The sequence below is a fragment of the Kwoniella dendrophila genome, chromosome 2, assembly GCF_036810415.1.
Source record: "Kwoniella dendrophila CBS 6074 chromosome 2, complete sequence".
NCBI classification, from domain to species: Eukaryota; Fungi; Basidiomycota; class Tremellomycetes; order Tremellales; family Cryptococcaceae; genus Kwoniella; species Kwoniella dendrophila.
In genome coordinates this window covers 898,718-914,756 of record NC_089477.1, presented here as the reverse complement: position 1 = coordinate 914,756, position 16,039 = coordinate 898,718, and the positions used below count along the sequence as shown (strand labels likewise).

Here is a 16,039-nt window from a genome sequence, read left to right as displayed (position 1 = left end):
ATGTGTATGATGGGTATAAAGGATGAAGAAGAAGATGAAAGATGTAACAAAGAGATGCTATTTATATATCCTGCTCGATATTGCTGAATATTTCTCAAGATTCCCACACTATGAGATACTAGCGACGCAGACATGACAACGAAAACAACCGATCCACCTCCACCTCTACGCACATTCCTATTTATGGCTATGAATGACGTTGCGAACACGTGGGATGCCGCTTCAAGGGGGGGTCCGAGCTTCAGGCACTGATCTATACGTAATGTTGAGCGCGATAAAGGTCGATGGACAAAAGATGTTCTGTTATCAGCTCAAGTTGATGAAAGGTGATTAGATAAATTGAACAATTATACAAGCATATAAGCCAAATGAAAAGTTTCGGGACTCAATAACAAGGTCTGCTATCACCAATCACAAAGACATGACAACTGTATCACCAACACTACTTACGCCATATGGCTACTCATCTGGTACTTGTGGATATTGCTCGCCTTCAGGTGAAAGGAGTAGAGGCAAAACGTCCTCTAAATATGGCAGTGAGTGGGTTGCCTGATCGATGATCTTTTCACTTATAGCTAGGTATGGTCAGACAGAAGCTAAATTTTCAATTATCATCAGTGATCACCGAGCAGATGACACCTGATGTATGTGGATTTGTCGGGAAGTGAACCCAGTAAAATTAGCTAATATGCGGTACAGTTTTATCAGCTACTCATTGACAGAGGATGGAGAAGATCTGGTGATTATATATACCAGTGAGCATAAACCTGTATGATCTGTCAGTCATCATAGCTCATAGCGAGCTCATACTGCCAATTGTGTACATAGCCCCGATATGGCTCGGACTTGTTGTCCGCAGTATACGATTCGGCTAAATGTAAACGATTTTAAAGGGAATAAGAAACATCGTCAAGTCATAAATCGGTTTAACAGATATTTAGAGACAGGCCAGAAGCCAGGTGAATCATCAACTATTACAGATGTAAATATGGATAAACAAAAAAGCAAAAGAAAACGGGAAGGAAAAGGAAAGGGGAAAAGTAACGTTTCGCAGAAGAACGATTTAATAGATGATTTGCATACCTTCGAGGTTCGGTGTATAGATAAGGGAGAAGAAGATCGTCTGGCTCACAAGTTCGAGGTGAGATACCTGCCCTTGTGTACATAATCTGAAAGTAAGCCGTACTGATCTTTTCCTTACATGACTATAGACTCGACTTGTTCCTGCTAAAGCGACAACGGAAACTTTTGAATTGTACAAATCGTATCAAGTTGCAGTACATAAAGATAAACCTGACAAAGTCACGATGAGAGGGTTTGATAGGTTCTTATGTGGAAATACTTTAGTTGTAAGTTCATCTGTAGAGCCCGTAACGTTCAAGCTGTTTCGCTTCATCCCTTACATTTCACTTCCCCAAATCCCTACTGTTCTCTCACCGTCCAAACTTGCTGTTGTAGCTACTGATCCCTTATGTGAACATAGAAAACGCCAATAAAATACTCTGAAAACGTCGAAAATGAAATTCAAAATGGCAAGTTACCTAAAGATTATGGACAATATCATCTACGTAAGTCGACATTTTATATTCCTTATATTCTGTTAATTGACAAGTTGTCGATGTCGGAACTTATCCCGATCATACAGTGTACAAAGTCGATTCCAGAGTTATAGGTATATCTGTAATAGATATATTACCTTCATGCGTTAGTAGTGTATATTTCATCTGGCACCCTGATTGGGCATGGGCAAGTTTAGGTAAACTTTCAGCTTTGTATGAGATTTCTCTGGCTAGAAGAATGAAAGCAAAGGGTGTAGAGGGTATGAAATGGGTTTATATGGGTAAGTTTTTGACGTATGATTATGGATCGACTTATACCAGATAACAAACTGAATTTCACTCATGATTATCGTATCCAAACAAAATAGGCTATTGGATACCTGATTGTCAAAAAATGAAATATAAATCCGAATATTCACCATCAGAATTACTTGATCCAGTGAGTATAAGCTCTTTGCTATTCGTTCATCAATTTCGTTGAATTGAAAATATATGTTTTTGTGACTATGATATTAGGAAAAAAACATATTTCACTCATTAGATACAAAATTGGAATCTTTCCTTATATCGCATCCTACAGGTTATTTCCCATTTAATCAGATTGAATCTTCCCAACCACATCTTGACGACAGCGCTACAATTGATGAAAGCAGAAACAAACAACAGGACAAAAAGACGGACAGTGCAAGCGATATGATCGATTCAGACGAAGAATCAGAAGAAGAGGCACCATCAAATTGGCCAAATCCTACACCACCAGGATTTGAAGAACCATCTGAAATATCAAACGAAAAATTGGGAAATGTTTTATTGCTAATGGGTAGAAATAAATTTACAGGTAAAGGAGGTAAATTAGTACCTATAGACGTGAGTTTCGACGATTCCCCTACTGATTGAATCTCGTTTTTGATACCTAATGACAAGATGCTGATATTCATGTGTTACTCAAACTGCGTGTTTAGATGCTAGAATTCAGAAACCAAGATTCAATGTACCAAGAGATCAAAGAATTCATAGCTGCTGTAGGCTCAAATAATATTGCTCAATTGGATAGTAGTAATAGTACAAGCATAGCTGGAAAAGCGATTTTGTTCTTGGGATGATCGTTCTCGTGAAGCATATGTAGAGCAGGTTTCTGTTAACTAAAGCTTGCTACCCAAGAACAATTTTTTCTTTATTTCTGTTGTATATTACTTCATGATGGGTTTCGTTATGAGAACTATGTAGTAGATTTCAAGTAATTGGATGCTTTGATTTTTTCCCTATTCCTAATCATCCAGAAAATGGATACAATCTTGGATTAGCTTGTGATCTTTCGAGAAAGTCCTCTATGTCACTGAACAGACTGTGTTCTCATGAAGTTGAGATTTTACTATTGGAATAGTGATAACATCAATGTCAAAAGAGAATGATCAACTTACAAATTCTTCAATTTCCTTTTCTCCTTATTCACATCAAAGCTCTGTTCACCTTCTTTCGACAATTCAACTTGATTTTCAGCTAGTTTATGTGCTTTTGAAGTATCTTCCAGCAATGTCCATAACCATGGTGGATATTGATCATCTTCTAAAGCTACTGGATCAGATTTATCTTTTAATATCGATAATCCCGTTAATGTCGTTCCTGCTGGTACTGATGATACAACTATTGGAAATATATAACGATACGATTAGTTTATGCCTAATACATATTGTCGTACATCTGAGTTCATTTGAACATACCTTTTGATGATTTCGACTTTGGTTTGACTGATGATGCGGAGGACGACGAAGATGCAGAAGCGGCTGAGAAAGATGAAGAACTCGAAAATTGTGCAACGTTTATTCGGGGTATCTGCTGAAAGATTGTTCGAGATGCTACTCTGGGTACTACAGTGATGAGAGACATATTGTAGGATGTGTATGCGATGATTCAGGTGTTGACTATAGGTAGTCTGTAATTGATCTCAAAAACAACGAAATGTTCAACTTTCTTTCAGCTAAAGACAACTTTCAACTTCTGAACAACGTAAAGTCAGATCAAATCGTAGAGTGACGTGGATTTATATCAGATCGATGGCACCCACGTGTTGATGGTTCCTTATCAGTCAGTTGGCTTGACCATCGTCTTTGACGCGATAAATCAATGCGACGCGTCAAGAGAAATCAATTGTCACAGAACATTACTTTCACTTTCAACCTTTTCGCGAAGTATAACAATTTAACTGTTTGTTTTATTACGCTTCTGGCAGATCGTCTTCGTTAATATAAGAAACAGACAAGATGGCAGAAGCATCACCAGATTCGATCACGTCTATACCATGTCACTTGAGCGGTGTGACAAGAGTTTGCTTTTCACCTGATGGAGCGTAAGTTCAGCTGTTCCACACCGTTCTGCTTCAAGAATGGGTTAAATCAGCTGATACGGTAAATTCGTCGGAATAGAACCATATTTACTGGAGGTTCAGATTGTTTAGTCAGAATACATAAAGCAGATCAACCTGATTCCGAACCTGGTTTTCATGATAATCATACAGACGCTGTAACTTCATTAACTTGTTCCGTAAGCTACCTTGTCTAGAATTTTCTTGCCTGAGATGATAGCTTACCTGAGATTATTCGACCAATTGTAGAAGAGCAATCTTATAACAGCTTCAGAAGACAATATAGCTCGGATATTCTCTTACCCTCAAAATGAGTTCACCGGTTTTTTAACTAGAAGTTCTGGTGTACCTATAAGATGGGTCAGTGTAGATAATTTAGGAGAAAGGGTTGCTGTTTGTAGCGAGTAAGTCCATCTCATTCAGCTATCTAAAATCCCACGAATTTAGCTGATAGTTTGATTTACCTGCTTTAGCGACTTGTTAGTCAAAATTGTCAACGTAAACGATACAACTAAAGTATCCTTGTTATCCGATAACAATAAATCAGTTAGATCAGCTACTTGGGATCCAAGTGGTAAATACCTCGTGAGTCAGCTAATCGACGCTCGATTGTCGCAGGAGAATCTAGCTGATTTGAATCTTCGTTACAGACAACCGCGTCATGTGATGGAAAGTTGAAGGTGTATGATACGACTGGAAGTGCACCTATATGCTTGAAGATCATGGAAGGAGTTATCGGTACAAGCGAATCGGAGTAAGCTACAGTCTCTCTCTCCAAGCGTAGTAAGCTGACTTCCTCTTTCAGGTCGAATACATCTTGTTACGCTCAGTGGCACCCTGCTGGGAACTATTTTGCGGTGCCTACGAGGACGAACGGTACGTATCCTAGCGCTTTACCGTAGAAGTATCTGCTGATAGGATCGAACATCGTAGACATCGGTATAATCAGCAGAGAGGGATGGAGTAAGCAGACTACCTTTACGCACGACGGACCAAAAGCAGTAAGTGACCTTGCTGAAGCGTTTCCTCACGAGCCTCAGCTTATCATGTTTGTTATAGCCTATTGGAGAACTCGCTTGGTCTCCAAACGGAAAATATCTTGCATCATCATCATCTCAAACCATATACATCTGGTCAGCCGATACACGTCAAGTAATAGCGAAACATACGAACTCTGAAGGGGTCATATCAGGATTGTGTTTTTCACCTAAATCCAACTTGATAGCATATACATCGTTGGATGGATCGTTCCACAGATGGACAAATCCCATACCGTCAGGTTTACCTAATCCATATAGTACAGAAAAGGAAGAAGCTAAAAAATTGGATAAATTGTTAGATGATGAATTTGGTGAAGATGAGATTGATATGGAAGAAAAAGGTGAAGATTTAGATGATAATGATAATGATAACGATTTGTTCGGTGATGATGGTTGGATCGTGGATGATGAAGATGGTAAACCTACTGGATATGGTAAAGATGATGAAGAAAGAAAATGGGGATCTGGAAGGACAGAAGTCGGTAAGTTCAGCTATCTAAGATGCGACCGTGGTAGTATCACACAGACAGTTGACATGCATTTTCAGTCAATGTAACCAAAGCGCAAGCGTCATTTACACCCGGAAGTACAGAATTTAGGAACAAGAAGAGATATCTGGGTAAGCTGAAAGGACTCCAATCTCGCGGTCCTCCAGCTGACTTCGTCATTAGCCTTTAACATGATCGGTGTAATCGATGTAACAGATCAAGAAACGCACAATGTGGTAAATGTTGAATTCCACGATAAATCAGCTAGAAGGGGATATCATTTTCAAGACCACAACAAGTATTCCATAGCGTCATTAGGTGAACAAGGTATAGTGTATGCTTCAAAATCAGAAGCGGATTCACCTTCAACAGTATACTATAGACCTTACGATTCATGGGCATCCCAATCGGATTGGTCAGTATCCCTTCTACCTGGTGAAGATGCTATAGCTGTAGCTGCTGGTGGAGGATCAAATGCAGAAGGTGGTTTAGGAAGTGTGATTGTAGCTACCAGTAAAGGATATGTCAGATTCTTGACTGCCAGTGGATTGCAAAGATACGTCTGGAGATTAGGTGAAGATGTCGTTTCCATGGCTGCTGGGAAAGATAAGGTTATAGTTGTGCATAGAGAAGGTGGAACGAGTTTGGATGGTAAGTTCAGCTCAACGATTTTGTGGGAAGATGTAAGCTGACACTCAAGCAAATTGTCATAGGTTGTCAAAATCTGCGATATTCATTATTGGATCTGGATATATTTGAAATACTGCAAGAAGGAAGAGTACCACTACCGAAAAAAGTAACGCTGAGATGGCTTGGGTTTACGTCAGATAGTGTAAGTGGCACACTGAAAATACTTCTCCTTGATACTGACCTGACTTACCATAGGTTCCAGCAGTATATGATTCTGCAGGACTGCTTTCAACCCTCGATAGGTATCGAAGACCAGGTCAAGCAAGATGGATACCTCTTCTAGATACCACTTCCTTGCAAAGAGAAGGTAGACAAGAGAATTACTGGCCTGTCGGAGTAACGTCTACTCATTTCTCCTGCATAATACTGAAGGTAATTACTCATTCTCGCATCCGAAGTCCTCGTCGTAAACTTATAGCTGACATTTATCTATTGAATAGGGCATCGAAAAAGATCCATGGTTCCCACGTCCCTTGATACAAGAAGTTGAGATGCACATGCCTCTCCTAAATATGGATAATCAACAGGGTAAACTCGAAGAGAGGTGAGTTAGCTGGTTCTTTCCGAGTCAAGGGTGAAAAACACAGCTAACTATCCCAATCGAAGTCTCGTTCGAGGTCATCTTACCCTTTCCACTTTGATAGATTCCGTCGATCCTGATGTTGAATACCTCGTCAGAGAGAAAGAGGTTGCACTTGACAAAGAATATCTTCAACTGGTACAGATAGCTTGTAAAGCCGATAACCTGCAGCGTGCATTAGACGTTGCTAGACTCATGCACAATACAGGAACAATAGAAGCAGCAGCGAAAGTAGCTGCTTTCTATCATCTACCTGGATTACAAGAACGTATTGTTGGTGTAAAGACAGAGAAGGAAAGGAGAAAGAGAGAAAGAAAGAACAAACCTAGAATATCCGAATATGCTCCTTCGACTTTACCAATAGCGTCATCCAGCACAAATGGTAACAGTTCAACATCTAAAGGATTTACAAGTGATTTCGCGCCACGTTCGGGAGGTGCAAGAAGATCTTTCGGAGGGGTGAATAGAGATGCTACACCAGTTTCTAATTTACCTCAAACAACTTATATACCTGAAACACCAGGTACTGAAAGTGAATCTGCCACTCCAGCACCTGATTTGGTGGAGGAAACTCCTCAAGCATTATCACCTGTAGCTAAAAGGAGGAAATTGGACGATGAAGAGAATGAAGGATTTATAGTACCGCCACCAAAGAAGAAAAATGATGAATTCCCTTTCACGGTGCCCAGTAAGTTGTACCTCCATTCGCATCGAACTTCCGAATCCGAACTGACTGATCTGTGTTTTCCCTATAGATGCTGCACCCAAGAATCCATTCGCAAAGAAAGCTTTAGGCTCTAATCCATTCGCGAAACCTTCTCCTGGCACAAAGCCGTTAGATCAAGTCAAATCAACTAGTTTCTTTGATAGAGTAGATGATATCAATTCAAGTGGTGTATCTAAAGGTAAGTCAGATCAAGAAAGGCTACCATCAATACGGTGTATAGACTGACTTACTGGGATTGTTAAATAGCTCCAACTAAATCGAAAATGTCATCGAAAGGAGCAGTAAAAGGTAAAGAAGCTAATGGTACAGGAAAGCAAACTACCTTGTTTGGTGCAGGTGTAACTCAACGACCAGCACCTGCACCTTTGCCTAAGTCAACGGCCGATTCTTTCGTTTCGACTGAAACTGAAGGTGATTATGAGGAAACTCAACAGGATGATGAAGATGAGGAAGAAGAAACTGTAGAACACCGAGGTGGTATACTAGAGGAAAGTAATGTGCGTATCCTCTTCAGCCGTCGGTACTAAGGGTGTTTCAAGGCTCATTAACCCATTTGACATAGGTACAGGAAACCATGAGTCCTGACGAAATGGAAGTGGAATAGATTGCTGTACCCCTTACATCACTGGGAATTTGGACCCAGTTGCCTCGTTATCACTAAGACCAGCTTGTATGCATGTTGCTATAATTTACGCTTGTTACTAACGACTGGAACTTACACCAAAAATCGGACCCCATAGTGTGGTACCACAACCTTACCGCTTCCTAGCTCAATTCCACTGAAACGTATAAATGGAAGAAGAGGAGAAATTGATCATCCCGCCTCTCATACTCGTCAAAAGAGCGACATTAATATTCTTCCGGAAATCAAGATGGCTGACTATCCTTTCATTGGTTACATCCTTTTTTAGCTTGTATCCTTTGGCGACTGTCCCCATATAGTGAATTCGTAACTGCTGGTGCGGTCATATTCAAACATGCGATCTTGATAGGTAAAATCAGTAAATCACCAATCCATCCTACTTCTCCAATAGCTCCAAGACTTCATAAGCGGTTCTGGCTAAAATCTTTCAGTTGTAACTGGCAGTATACTACGAATTGACTAGATAGGCTCTTTTACCCTTAACGATCGTATCTATATACCCCTAGTTGGCTCCGGTCAGCCTGAGAATATAGACGAAAAACCCGACAAAATGGCCAATCCAGACGCTGCCGCTCGTGAAGCATTAACGATAGTTGGAGTCTTAGGTGTTATATTTGCATTCTCAATATTCAGTTGGGCATTCAAGAAAAAAAAATCGGATGACAGAGAGAAAGATAGAAAAAAGGCGATAGATGAAGAGAAAAGAAGAGAGAAGAAAGATAGGGAAAAGAGAGAGCGAGATCAGGAAAAAGATACAAAACAAAGGGAGAAAGATCAAAAAAAAAAAGATAGAGATGCGAAAAGAGAAAGAGAAAGACAAGCACGCGATAATGAGAGATCTGTAGACACACCCTCTTCAACTCAGTTCGACCCTACAAAACCTTCAGATGATCACAATAATGGCAATGGGAATGGGAATGGCGGAGGTGGTGGTGGTTCAATTGCAGATCCCTTACTCACCAATGATAATTCTTCATTGACCACTAGATTTAGACTAGCGCCTGATATGAACATAAATATCAGTAATTCAAATACGCCTTACTCTGTTAGGTACCACGACACGCCTATAACTGGAAGATCAGATTACTTCGGTCATGCGAGCGGCCTTAACGGTGGTAGAAACGAATGGTATGGTGATAATGGTGTTTCACCTATTGGACCAGGTGGTGGTGATGGTAGAATTAGATATATACCTGAAACAGCATCTGTTCCGATTGAATCTAATGAAAATGGTATAAGACCACCCTTTTCACCATTCGTTTTAGGTACTTCAAAAACTCCTTATGAGATTGATTATCTTCAAGAAGAACAACAACATCGAGTAAATGATGATCACAGACCTTATCTGATTAGAGATGTTAGAACACCTTTACCTATACCATCATATCAACCTCATATAATCCGGGAACCTTCTCTAATTAGTAATTCACCTTTATCAACCACATTTTCTTTAACTGATACACCAATAACACCCGAATCCAGTTATTACGATTTGAGAACATCTTTTTTACCTGAAAATCAGTTTATCGATCCATATATATTCACTTCTGCTAAACCCAATAAAATTCAGTTTAATCCAGAAGAATTAGTCTCTCCAGGAAAAATCCAAATTCAAGAAGAAGAAGGAATAGATTTAAAACCTAGAAGATTAAGTGATTTGTTAGGTGTCCCAGGAATAAGTGATACTTTGGGTCCAGAATCAATCAAAAATGATAAATATCAACAAACCTTTTTTGGTGATTTGAAACAGAAGAATGGATTTGGCCAAATTAGTCCAATCGTAAGATCCATATTTATTCCATTTTTTAAAAGATTACGCTGACCATTGGATAAAAATGTCTTCAGGATCTAAATCCTGTTTATATAACTGAAGATAGTGAAGGTGAGAGAGTTCACAATTTATCACCTTTGAACGCTAGTCGTGATGAACCTGTAAGTTATCTCTTGCCATGATAATCTTTACAGCAGCTAACGACGATTCCCTTTCAGCACAAACTTGGTGAAAAAGCTAAACAACAGAGTGATAAACGACCAATGCGTGAAGGTAGACGATGGGATGAAGTCAAAGGGAAATGGGTTTCGCCTGAATCAGTTGATTTACCTACACCTGTATTGGTAGAAGAAGAAAACAAGAAACTCAAACAAAGAAACAAGGTATTAATTGATGATGACGAACATGAAAAAGCAAAATCCAAAGCGAGATTGAAGGAAAGAGAGAAAATACCAATCTCACCTGAAAGATTGAAAAGTAAAACTGGAGACAAATTCAAAAGAATGAAAAAACAAAGAGTCAAAGTATTAGATAGAAATACAGGTAAAGTGAAAATTGAAGAAATGTTAGTTACAGATTTATCTTCTTCTGAAACCGAAAAACTTTCACCTAGTAGAGATAGACTGAAACGAAGAAACAAGACTTCTATTGGTTATAGTGAGGATGAAAGGGAAAGTTTACATGAAAGAGAAAGACAGAAGAAGAAAGAGAAATTAAGAAGAAAGTTAAAAGCTGGTAGTGATAGTGAAGAAGATTATATATCTGTTGATGAAGATCGTAACAGAATTAAGAAAAAGAAGAAGAATAGGTTATCTATCAGTAGTGAAGATGAAAGAGTATCATCAAGACGAAAACGAAGAGAAAGAGGTTTAATAAGTGATGATGAAGAGGAAGAATCTAGTAAAACCAGAAGAAAAGCTAGATCCAAAAGAGAGAAAGTTGGAGGTACAAGAATGAGTGTAAGTGATGATGGACAAAGTGAAGAGGAAAGATTGTACGAGAGATATACAGATAAACAAGGTAAACCTAGATTAAGGAAATTACAACATGATGATCCATATCAAGCATCTTATCGACAAAGAAATAGAACTAGAGTTGGTGGTGCAGCTGTGGCAGGGGATGATTATGATGAGGAATATGAATTAGATAGAATACAACAAGGTGGTCAAGGTCAATTGAGAAGAAGATTACAACCACCTAATGGAATATATCAAGATGATGGTAATCTTGGCTACTATGGACAAAATCAATATCAACAAGGATTACAACAGGTTGATCCAAATCACGATTTAGCTCGACATAGAAAACTTGATCAATCATTCTTAGAAGATGAGATACAAAGGGAAAATCCATCTATATCAAGAACAGAGAGAGAGGAATTAGCTAAGTTGAGATTACAAAAATATGATAATGAAAATAAAGTAGCTGTCGAATACGAGGGAAGAAAACTTGGTCGTGATCAAATAGCGATTGATGATGATGAAGAACATGAAGATCATCTTGGTAAGAAGAAAAAGAAGACGAAAAAGAAGATTCAAGAAGATGATAGCTCAGATAAAGCTCATCAGAAAATACAATCAGATGAACTTGAAGAAAGACATTCTACAGGTCCAGGTCAAAAGATGAAACTTGATGCATTTTCAGACAATCCCGAACACCCTCAAATTACAGAACCTGGAATAAGAGCTGAATCTAATTCTAGCGAGATCAAACATGAGATCCCACTCAACCACGCTGATAGACGTGAGAAGGAGGAGAAAGAGCAAAAGCGTAAAGAACTGGAAGCACGATGTAAGTTTCTACCCAGTTCAGCAGTACGTTGCCCTCGACTGACAATGTGATGCGCAGTCACGAGATCTGTTGTACCAGATGCTCCTTCTCAGAAGATGCAGGAGCAATTGGCAAGACGTCACCGGGTCGAAGCGGACGCTACCTCGCCAGTGACCGGCTTTGAACCACGAGAGAACGCTATCTTGGACGATACGAGATCAGGTCAGTTGCCAGAATTTGGGTCTGACCGATAGACTTAGCTAATTCAGTTTTTGCGATAGTAGTGCGAACCGATTCTCGACGGTTAAATGCCACCGTTGAGGACGATGATGACTCGAACATCAGGAAAGAACCAAAATCAAGAAAAAGTGACGAGACTTACCAAAAGCAAAAAGCTGAGATGTATGGCCAAGCTCGCAAAGATGAAAAATATCAATTATGGGAAAATATCATTTCAGATGAAATCAACTTAAGAATGAATGACTCGGCCATATCTAGACTTGATCAAGAACAGATCAAAGTCAAATCAATGAGAAGGTGGATGAAGAGAAAAGATAGATTAGTTGCTGAATATCCTCAAGTGAGAGAAGAGGATCTTTTGAGAGATACGGCTCAAGGAGTACTTAGGAAATATCAACTCAAAGCTGAACAGAATCTACAACCTATTGAAGCTCGACATGAATCCATTATGAACCAATTGTCTTCAAGACCAGCTATCACAGGTAGTGAAAACTCTAGACCAAGTCGCAGTCAACGTGATTATGCGGAGTATCAAAATCCCTCTGACACACATCATGAATATCGAGATCATCAGATACTTAGAGAAGAGACGAAATATAAGCGTGAACGGGTTGATGTAGAGAATGCAGCTGATTACGAGAGGGAAATACTTGATTTGTCTGATTTAACTGATAAACAAGTTGAAGAATATGAACAAACTGGAAAACTACCCATAAAACATCAATCTGATAAAGCTTCTGAGAGAAAACAACGACTTGTCTTGAGTGATCGGGCCTACGAAAATGACGCTGATCATGAAGAACCGGGAAAGCCTGAGATGCAAATGATGTCTACACGAAATGATCCTATACCTCATGAAGACGCAGATATAGGTGCTCCGGATGGCATATCAGTTAAACACGCTAATCGAAGAAAACAAGAAATGCCGCTTTCCGATGAACCTGATTCACCTATCAGAGATACTGAAAGTGGGAGACCACTTACTCCCACAAACGGTAAGAATAATTTCGATCCAAATCTCTATGATGATGACCCTTACGAAGATGGTCCTTTGAGAAACAAGCCACCATTTCAACCTATAGCTGAAAGCGGAAAACCTTCTCCCAAACATGAATCTTTATTAGAGGAGGTAAGAACAATTGAGAAACCTAAGATCCCTCATAACACTCATAAAGGTAAAGATAATGGTAAAGATGGTAAAGATTGGAGTCATATACAGATGGATTTATATGAGAGTGATGATCCTGTTGAACCTGAATATCCAAATGGCCCAAGACGTGTACCAGCATCCAACAGCGGTGCCACTTCCAATGAATCTTTACCAATTTTGAAAGATAAATGTCCCAATGATCGCAGGAAAATCGGTCAAAAGCGACAAGATTCAGGATATGCAAGTGAAGATATCTATCGAGATGAAATAGCAGAGAAACCTATTCCATCAAGAATCCCAGTGAATATGAAAGATGGTGATGAAACTGACATATTTGAGCATACTGATGATATTAAACCACTCAGACACAATAAACAGGTAGAACCAGATAAGCAAGTTGAATTTGATACAGATAGACGTACTAATCTTCATCTCAAATCCGGTAAACCTCCTAGAGTAAATATACCTCTGGATGGCAAAAACCAAGGGATCGATAAGGCAGCAGAAGATTCTTACAAATGGCCGTTGGGTGATGGTTATCATGATGATGAGTTAGATCCAATTGAAGATTTCCGCCAAAATCTTATACGACAAAACGAACGGCAACCTTTACATGTGCATACTGCTTTCATGCCTGACAATGAAAATAGAAGAGTTGAAGAGATCTTCTCTGACAACGAACAAGATGACAAGGACAGAGCAAGGCCAAAGATGACTGAGCCACTTAGAATTCGATCAGATAAGAAAGGTATGAAACCGGATAGATTCCAACTTCGATCGCCGCCTACGATCGGTAATAAAGGTGGCAACCTAGAAATGAATAGATCTGATAATGAGGAGATGAGTGATATGAGGATGATGGGTCATAGCGGTCGAAGAGGCATCTCGAAGAAAAATCGTAAATTGAGAGATAGAAACGATAAAGAAGAGACAGAACATGGCGGGTCACAAGGTTATTATGGATCTGATGCTGAAGATGATAATACCCAAAGTATCTTACGGAGAGCAAGGTTCAATAGCGAGAAGCAACGAACAGAACGAAGAGATCGACAAATGCTCGAATCACCTGTTAGTCCGATCTCTCCTAGATCGAAAGCAATGGAAGTTACTAGACCGCAAAGAAGGGCGGAAAGAGCAGAAAAGGGATTACCAGTGGAAAGTGATTCGCCAGTTTCCGCCATTTCTGAGGATAATGTAAGAGATTCAACCAGGAAAGACACTTTCCGGCATCAAACTAGAAGAGGTGAGAAATCTCGAAACAACCAAGAGCGAGATCGAGAAGACGATGAAAACGATTTACATATATCACAAACGCGGCTACGAAAAAGGATAAATGATCGAGTTATGAACCAAAAGGAATCAGGTGATGATACTGACGTGGATCTCTTGAAAGGTATGAAGAGGGAACCTTTGGAAGATAAGTGGGAATCGCCAAATCAATCAAAGAGGGAAGGTATTAAAAATCTTCGACACACTTCTCGAAGGGAGAAACCCGAGTTAGATAGTTCAGATTCTGAAGAGGATGCAGGTGGGAGACTGAGAGTCAATTCACCTGACACACCTCAAAGAGCTTTGGAAAGAACATACGCTCAAGAAGCTAGATATAAGGCTGAAGAAAGTACTAGAAGAGAAGAACAGAAAATGGAAAAAAGGGAAGCCAGATCTGTCGAAAATCAAGAACAACAGTTGAATGCTCCTGAAGGTGACAAGAGATCCTCTGATGATGGTAACCAAGATTTCACACAATATCATATAGGTCAAATGTCCAAAAATCCCAAACTCCATTTACGAGCAGGATGGAGTATAGTGAAAAATGCACCTATCAGATCGTTCTTCTCCACCATTGGCTTCGTTCTATATGTTGAAATTACAAGACAAATATTTTCTTTACTATCGATTTCTTCTGGTTCTTTCTCTACAGCCGTTAACTTAGGTAAAAGAGCTTTAGACACCAATGAGTTAGGTTTCGATATAGGAATAACTTCAAATTGGTTTATGAATATCTTTAAGTCAAATCAAATTGAATCGACTTCATTATTTGTTATGATCAGTTTATGGAATATATTATGTATACCAATTTTAGGTTATTTAATTTATTCCATTTTAGAAAATCAATCAAATTTACAAAAGAGAGAATCTACAAAATCATGGATATTAAGAAAGATATCTGGTATTGGTAAATCTTCAATACAGATTATCTTTCATGATCAGAATATCAACTCACCAAAGCAAATGATGAAGAAATTTGGACTTTATACTTTTTCAAGGTTGACTATTTTCGTTATTCAATTAATAGGTACAATTTTGATTTTTAGACAAACTATAAATTTACAATATCTCGCTTCTTCAGCTGGATCAGAATCATTTTATTCATCAAACTCAATAGATCTAAAAATAACTTCAACGATATTAAAAGAATTTAGTGAAAATTTAAGTATAAATCAAATTTTCGGTATAACCAATTTCATTTTCATTATTTTACTTTTAAATCTTTCGATATCTTGGTATGTCTTCTTACATCCGAAGGAAATATCAAAGAATAGATCAAGATCAATCTTAAAATGGTTATCTATCTCAACAATCATAACTACTTTTATTGTTTTCTTGATTTATTTCCAAGAAATAGCTAATTATTTAATCAGATCTCACGCAACCTCTTCATTAAATGATGCCGCTAATACTTTGATTCAAGATGATAATGGTAATGGAAATAATGGATCATTAGTTTTCGTATCAGCAAATTTCATGTTTATGTCTTTATTACCTGCAATGGGTTACGTAGCTTACGAATTAAGTAACGTGTATGATAAGAAATTTCCAAATGGTTTATCTAGTAGAAAGAAGAATTCAAACAAAGAGGCACTTGAAGTTTAGATAACAAGTGAAACGTTTGGTTTTTTATCATATGGAGATGGTGAGGTCGATGTCTGTACGTATATGTAGAATGAACAATCGTGTTATAGACAGATATCCTGTATATGCACTGTGTGCTACTTTTATGTGAAGATATCTTGCAAAG

General features: G+C 38.7%; 4 protein-coding genes across 4 annotated transcripts; 3 read left to right on the top strand and 1 right to left on the bottom strand.

The window, feature by feature from the left end:
* Positions 1 to 421: 421 nt before the first annotated feature.
* L201_001758 (uncharacterized protein) lies at positions 422 to 2,662 on the top strand (the record flags this gene model as incomplete). The annotated part of the gene is made up of 10 exons (XM_066217545.1): positions 422 to 536; positions 619 to 644; positions 700 to 755; positions 829 to 1,141; positions 1,212 to 1,349; positions 1,484 to 1,568; positions 1,646 to 1,840; positions 1,928 to 1,998; positions 2,076 to 2,426; positions 2,522 to 2,662. 10 exons carry the CDS (start codon positions 422 to 424, stop codon positions 2,660 to 2,662), a joined length of 1,491 nt encoding a protein of 496 aa, XP_066073642.1.
* Positions 2,663 to 2,778: 116 nt separating this feature from the next.
* On the bottom strand, positions 2,779 to 3,446 carry L201_001757 (uncharacterized protein; the record flags this gene model as incomplete). The annotated part of the gene is made up of 3 exons (XM_066217544.1): positions 2,779 to 2,827; positions 2,981 to 3,203; positions 3,281 to 3,446. 3 exons carry the CDS (start codon positions 3,444 to 3,446, stop codon positions 2,779 to 2,781), a joined length of 438 nt encoding a protein of 145 aa, XP_066073641.1.
* A 374-nt stretch (positions 3,447 to 3,820) lies between these two features.
* On the top strand, positions 3,821 to 8,050 carry L201_001756 (uncharacterized protein; the record flags this gene model as incomplete). The annotated part of the gene is made up of 17 exons (XM_066217543.1): positions 3,821 to 3,906; positions 3,983 to 4,100; positions 4,171 to 4,325; positions 4,395 to 4,506; positions 4,572 to 4,675; positions 4,727 to 4,797; positions 4,855 to 4,922; positions 4,981 to 5,443; positions 5,509 to 5,580; positions 5,633 to 6,100; positions 6,163 to 6,281; positions 6,335 to 6,511; positions 6,580 to 6,683; positions 6,746 to 7,407; positions 7,475 to 7,624; positions 7,693 to 7,943; positions 8,009 to 8,050. 17 exons carry the CDS (start codon positions 3,821 to 3,823, stop codon positions 8,048 to 8,050), a joined length of 3,222 nt encoding a protein of 1,073 aa, XP_066073640.1.
* Positions 8,051 to 8,639: 589 nt separating this feature from the next.
* Positions 8,640 to 15,894, top strand: L201_001755 (uncharacterized protein; the record flags this gene model as incomplete). Its single annotated transcript, XM_066217542.1, has 5 exons — positions 8,640 to 9,869; positions 9,935 to 10,021; positions 10,079 to 11,651; positions 11,709 to 11,852; positions 11,912 to 15,894. The coding sequence occupies 5 exons, from the start codon at positions 8,640 to 8,642 to the stop codon at positions 15,892 to 15,894; spliced, it is 7,017 nt and encodes a 2,338-aa protein (XP_066073639.1).
* Positions 15,895 to 16,039: the final 145 nt, after the last annotated feature.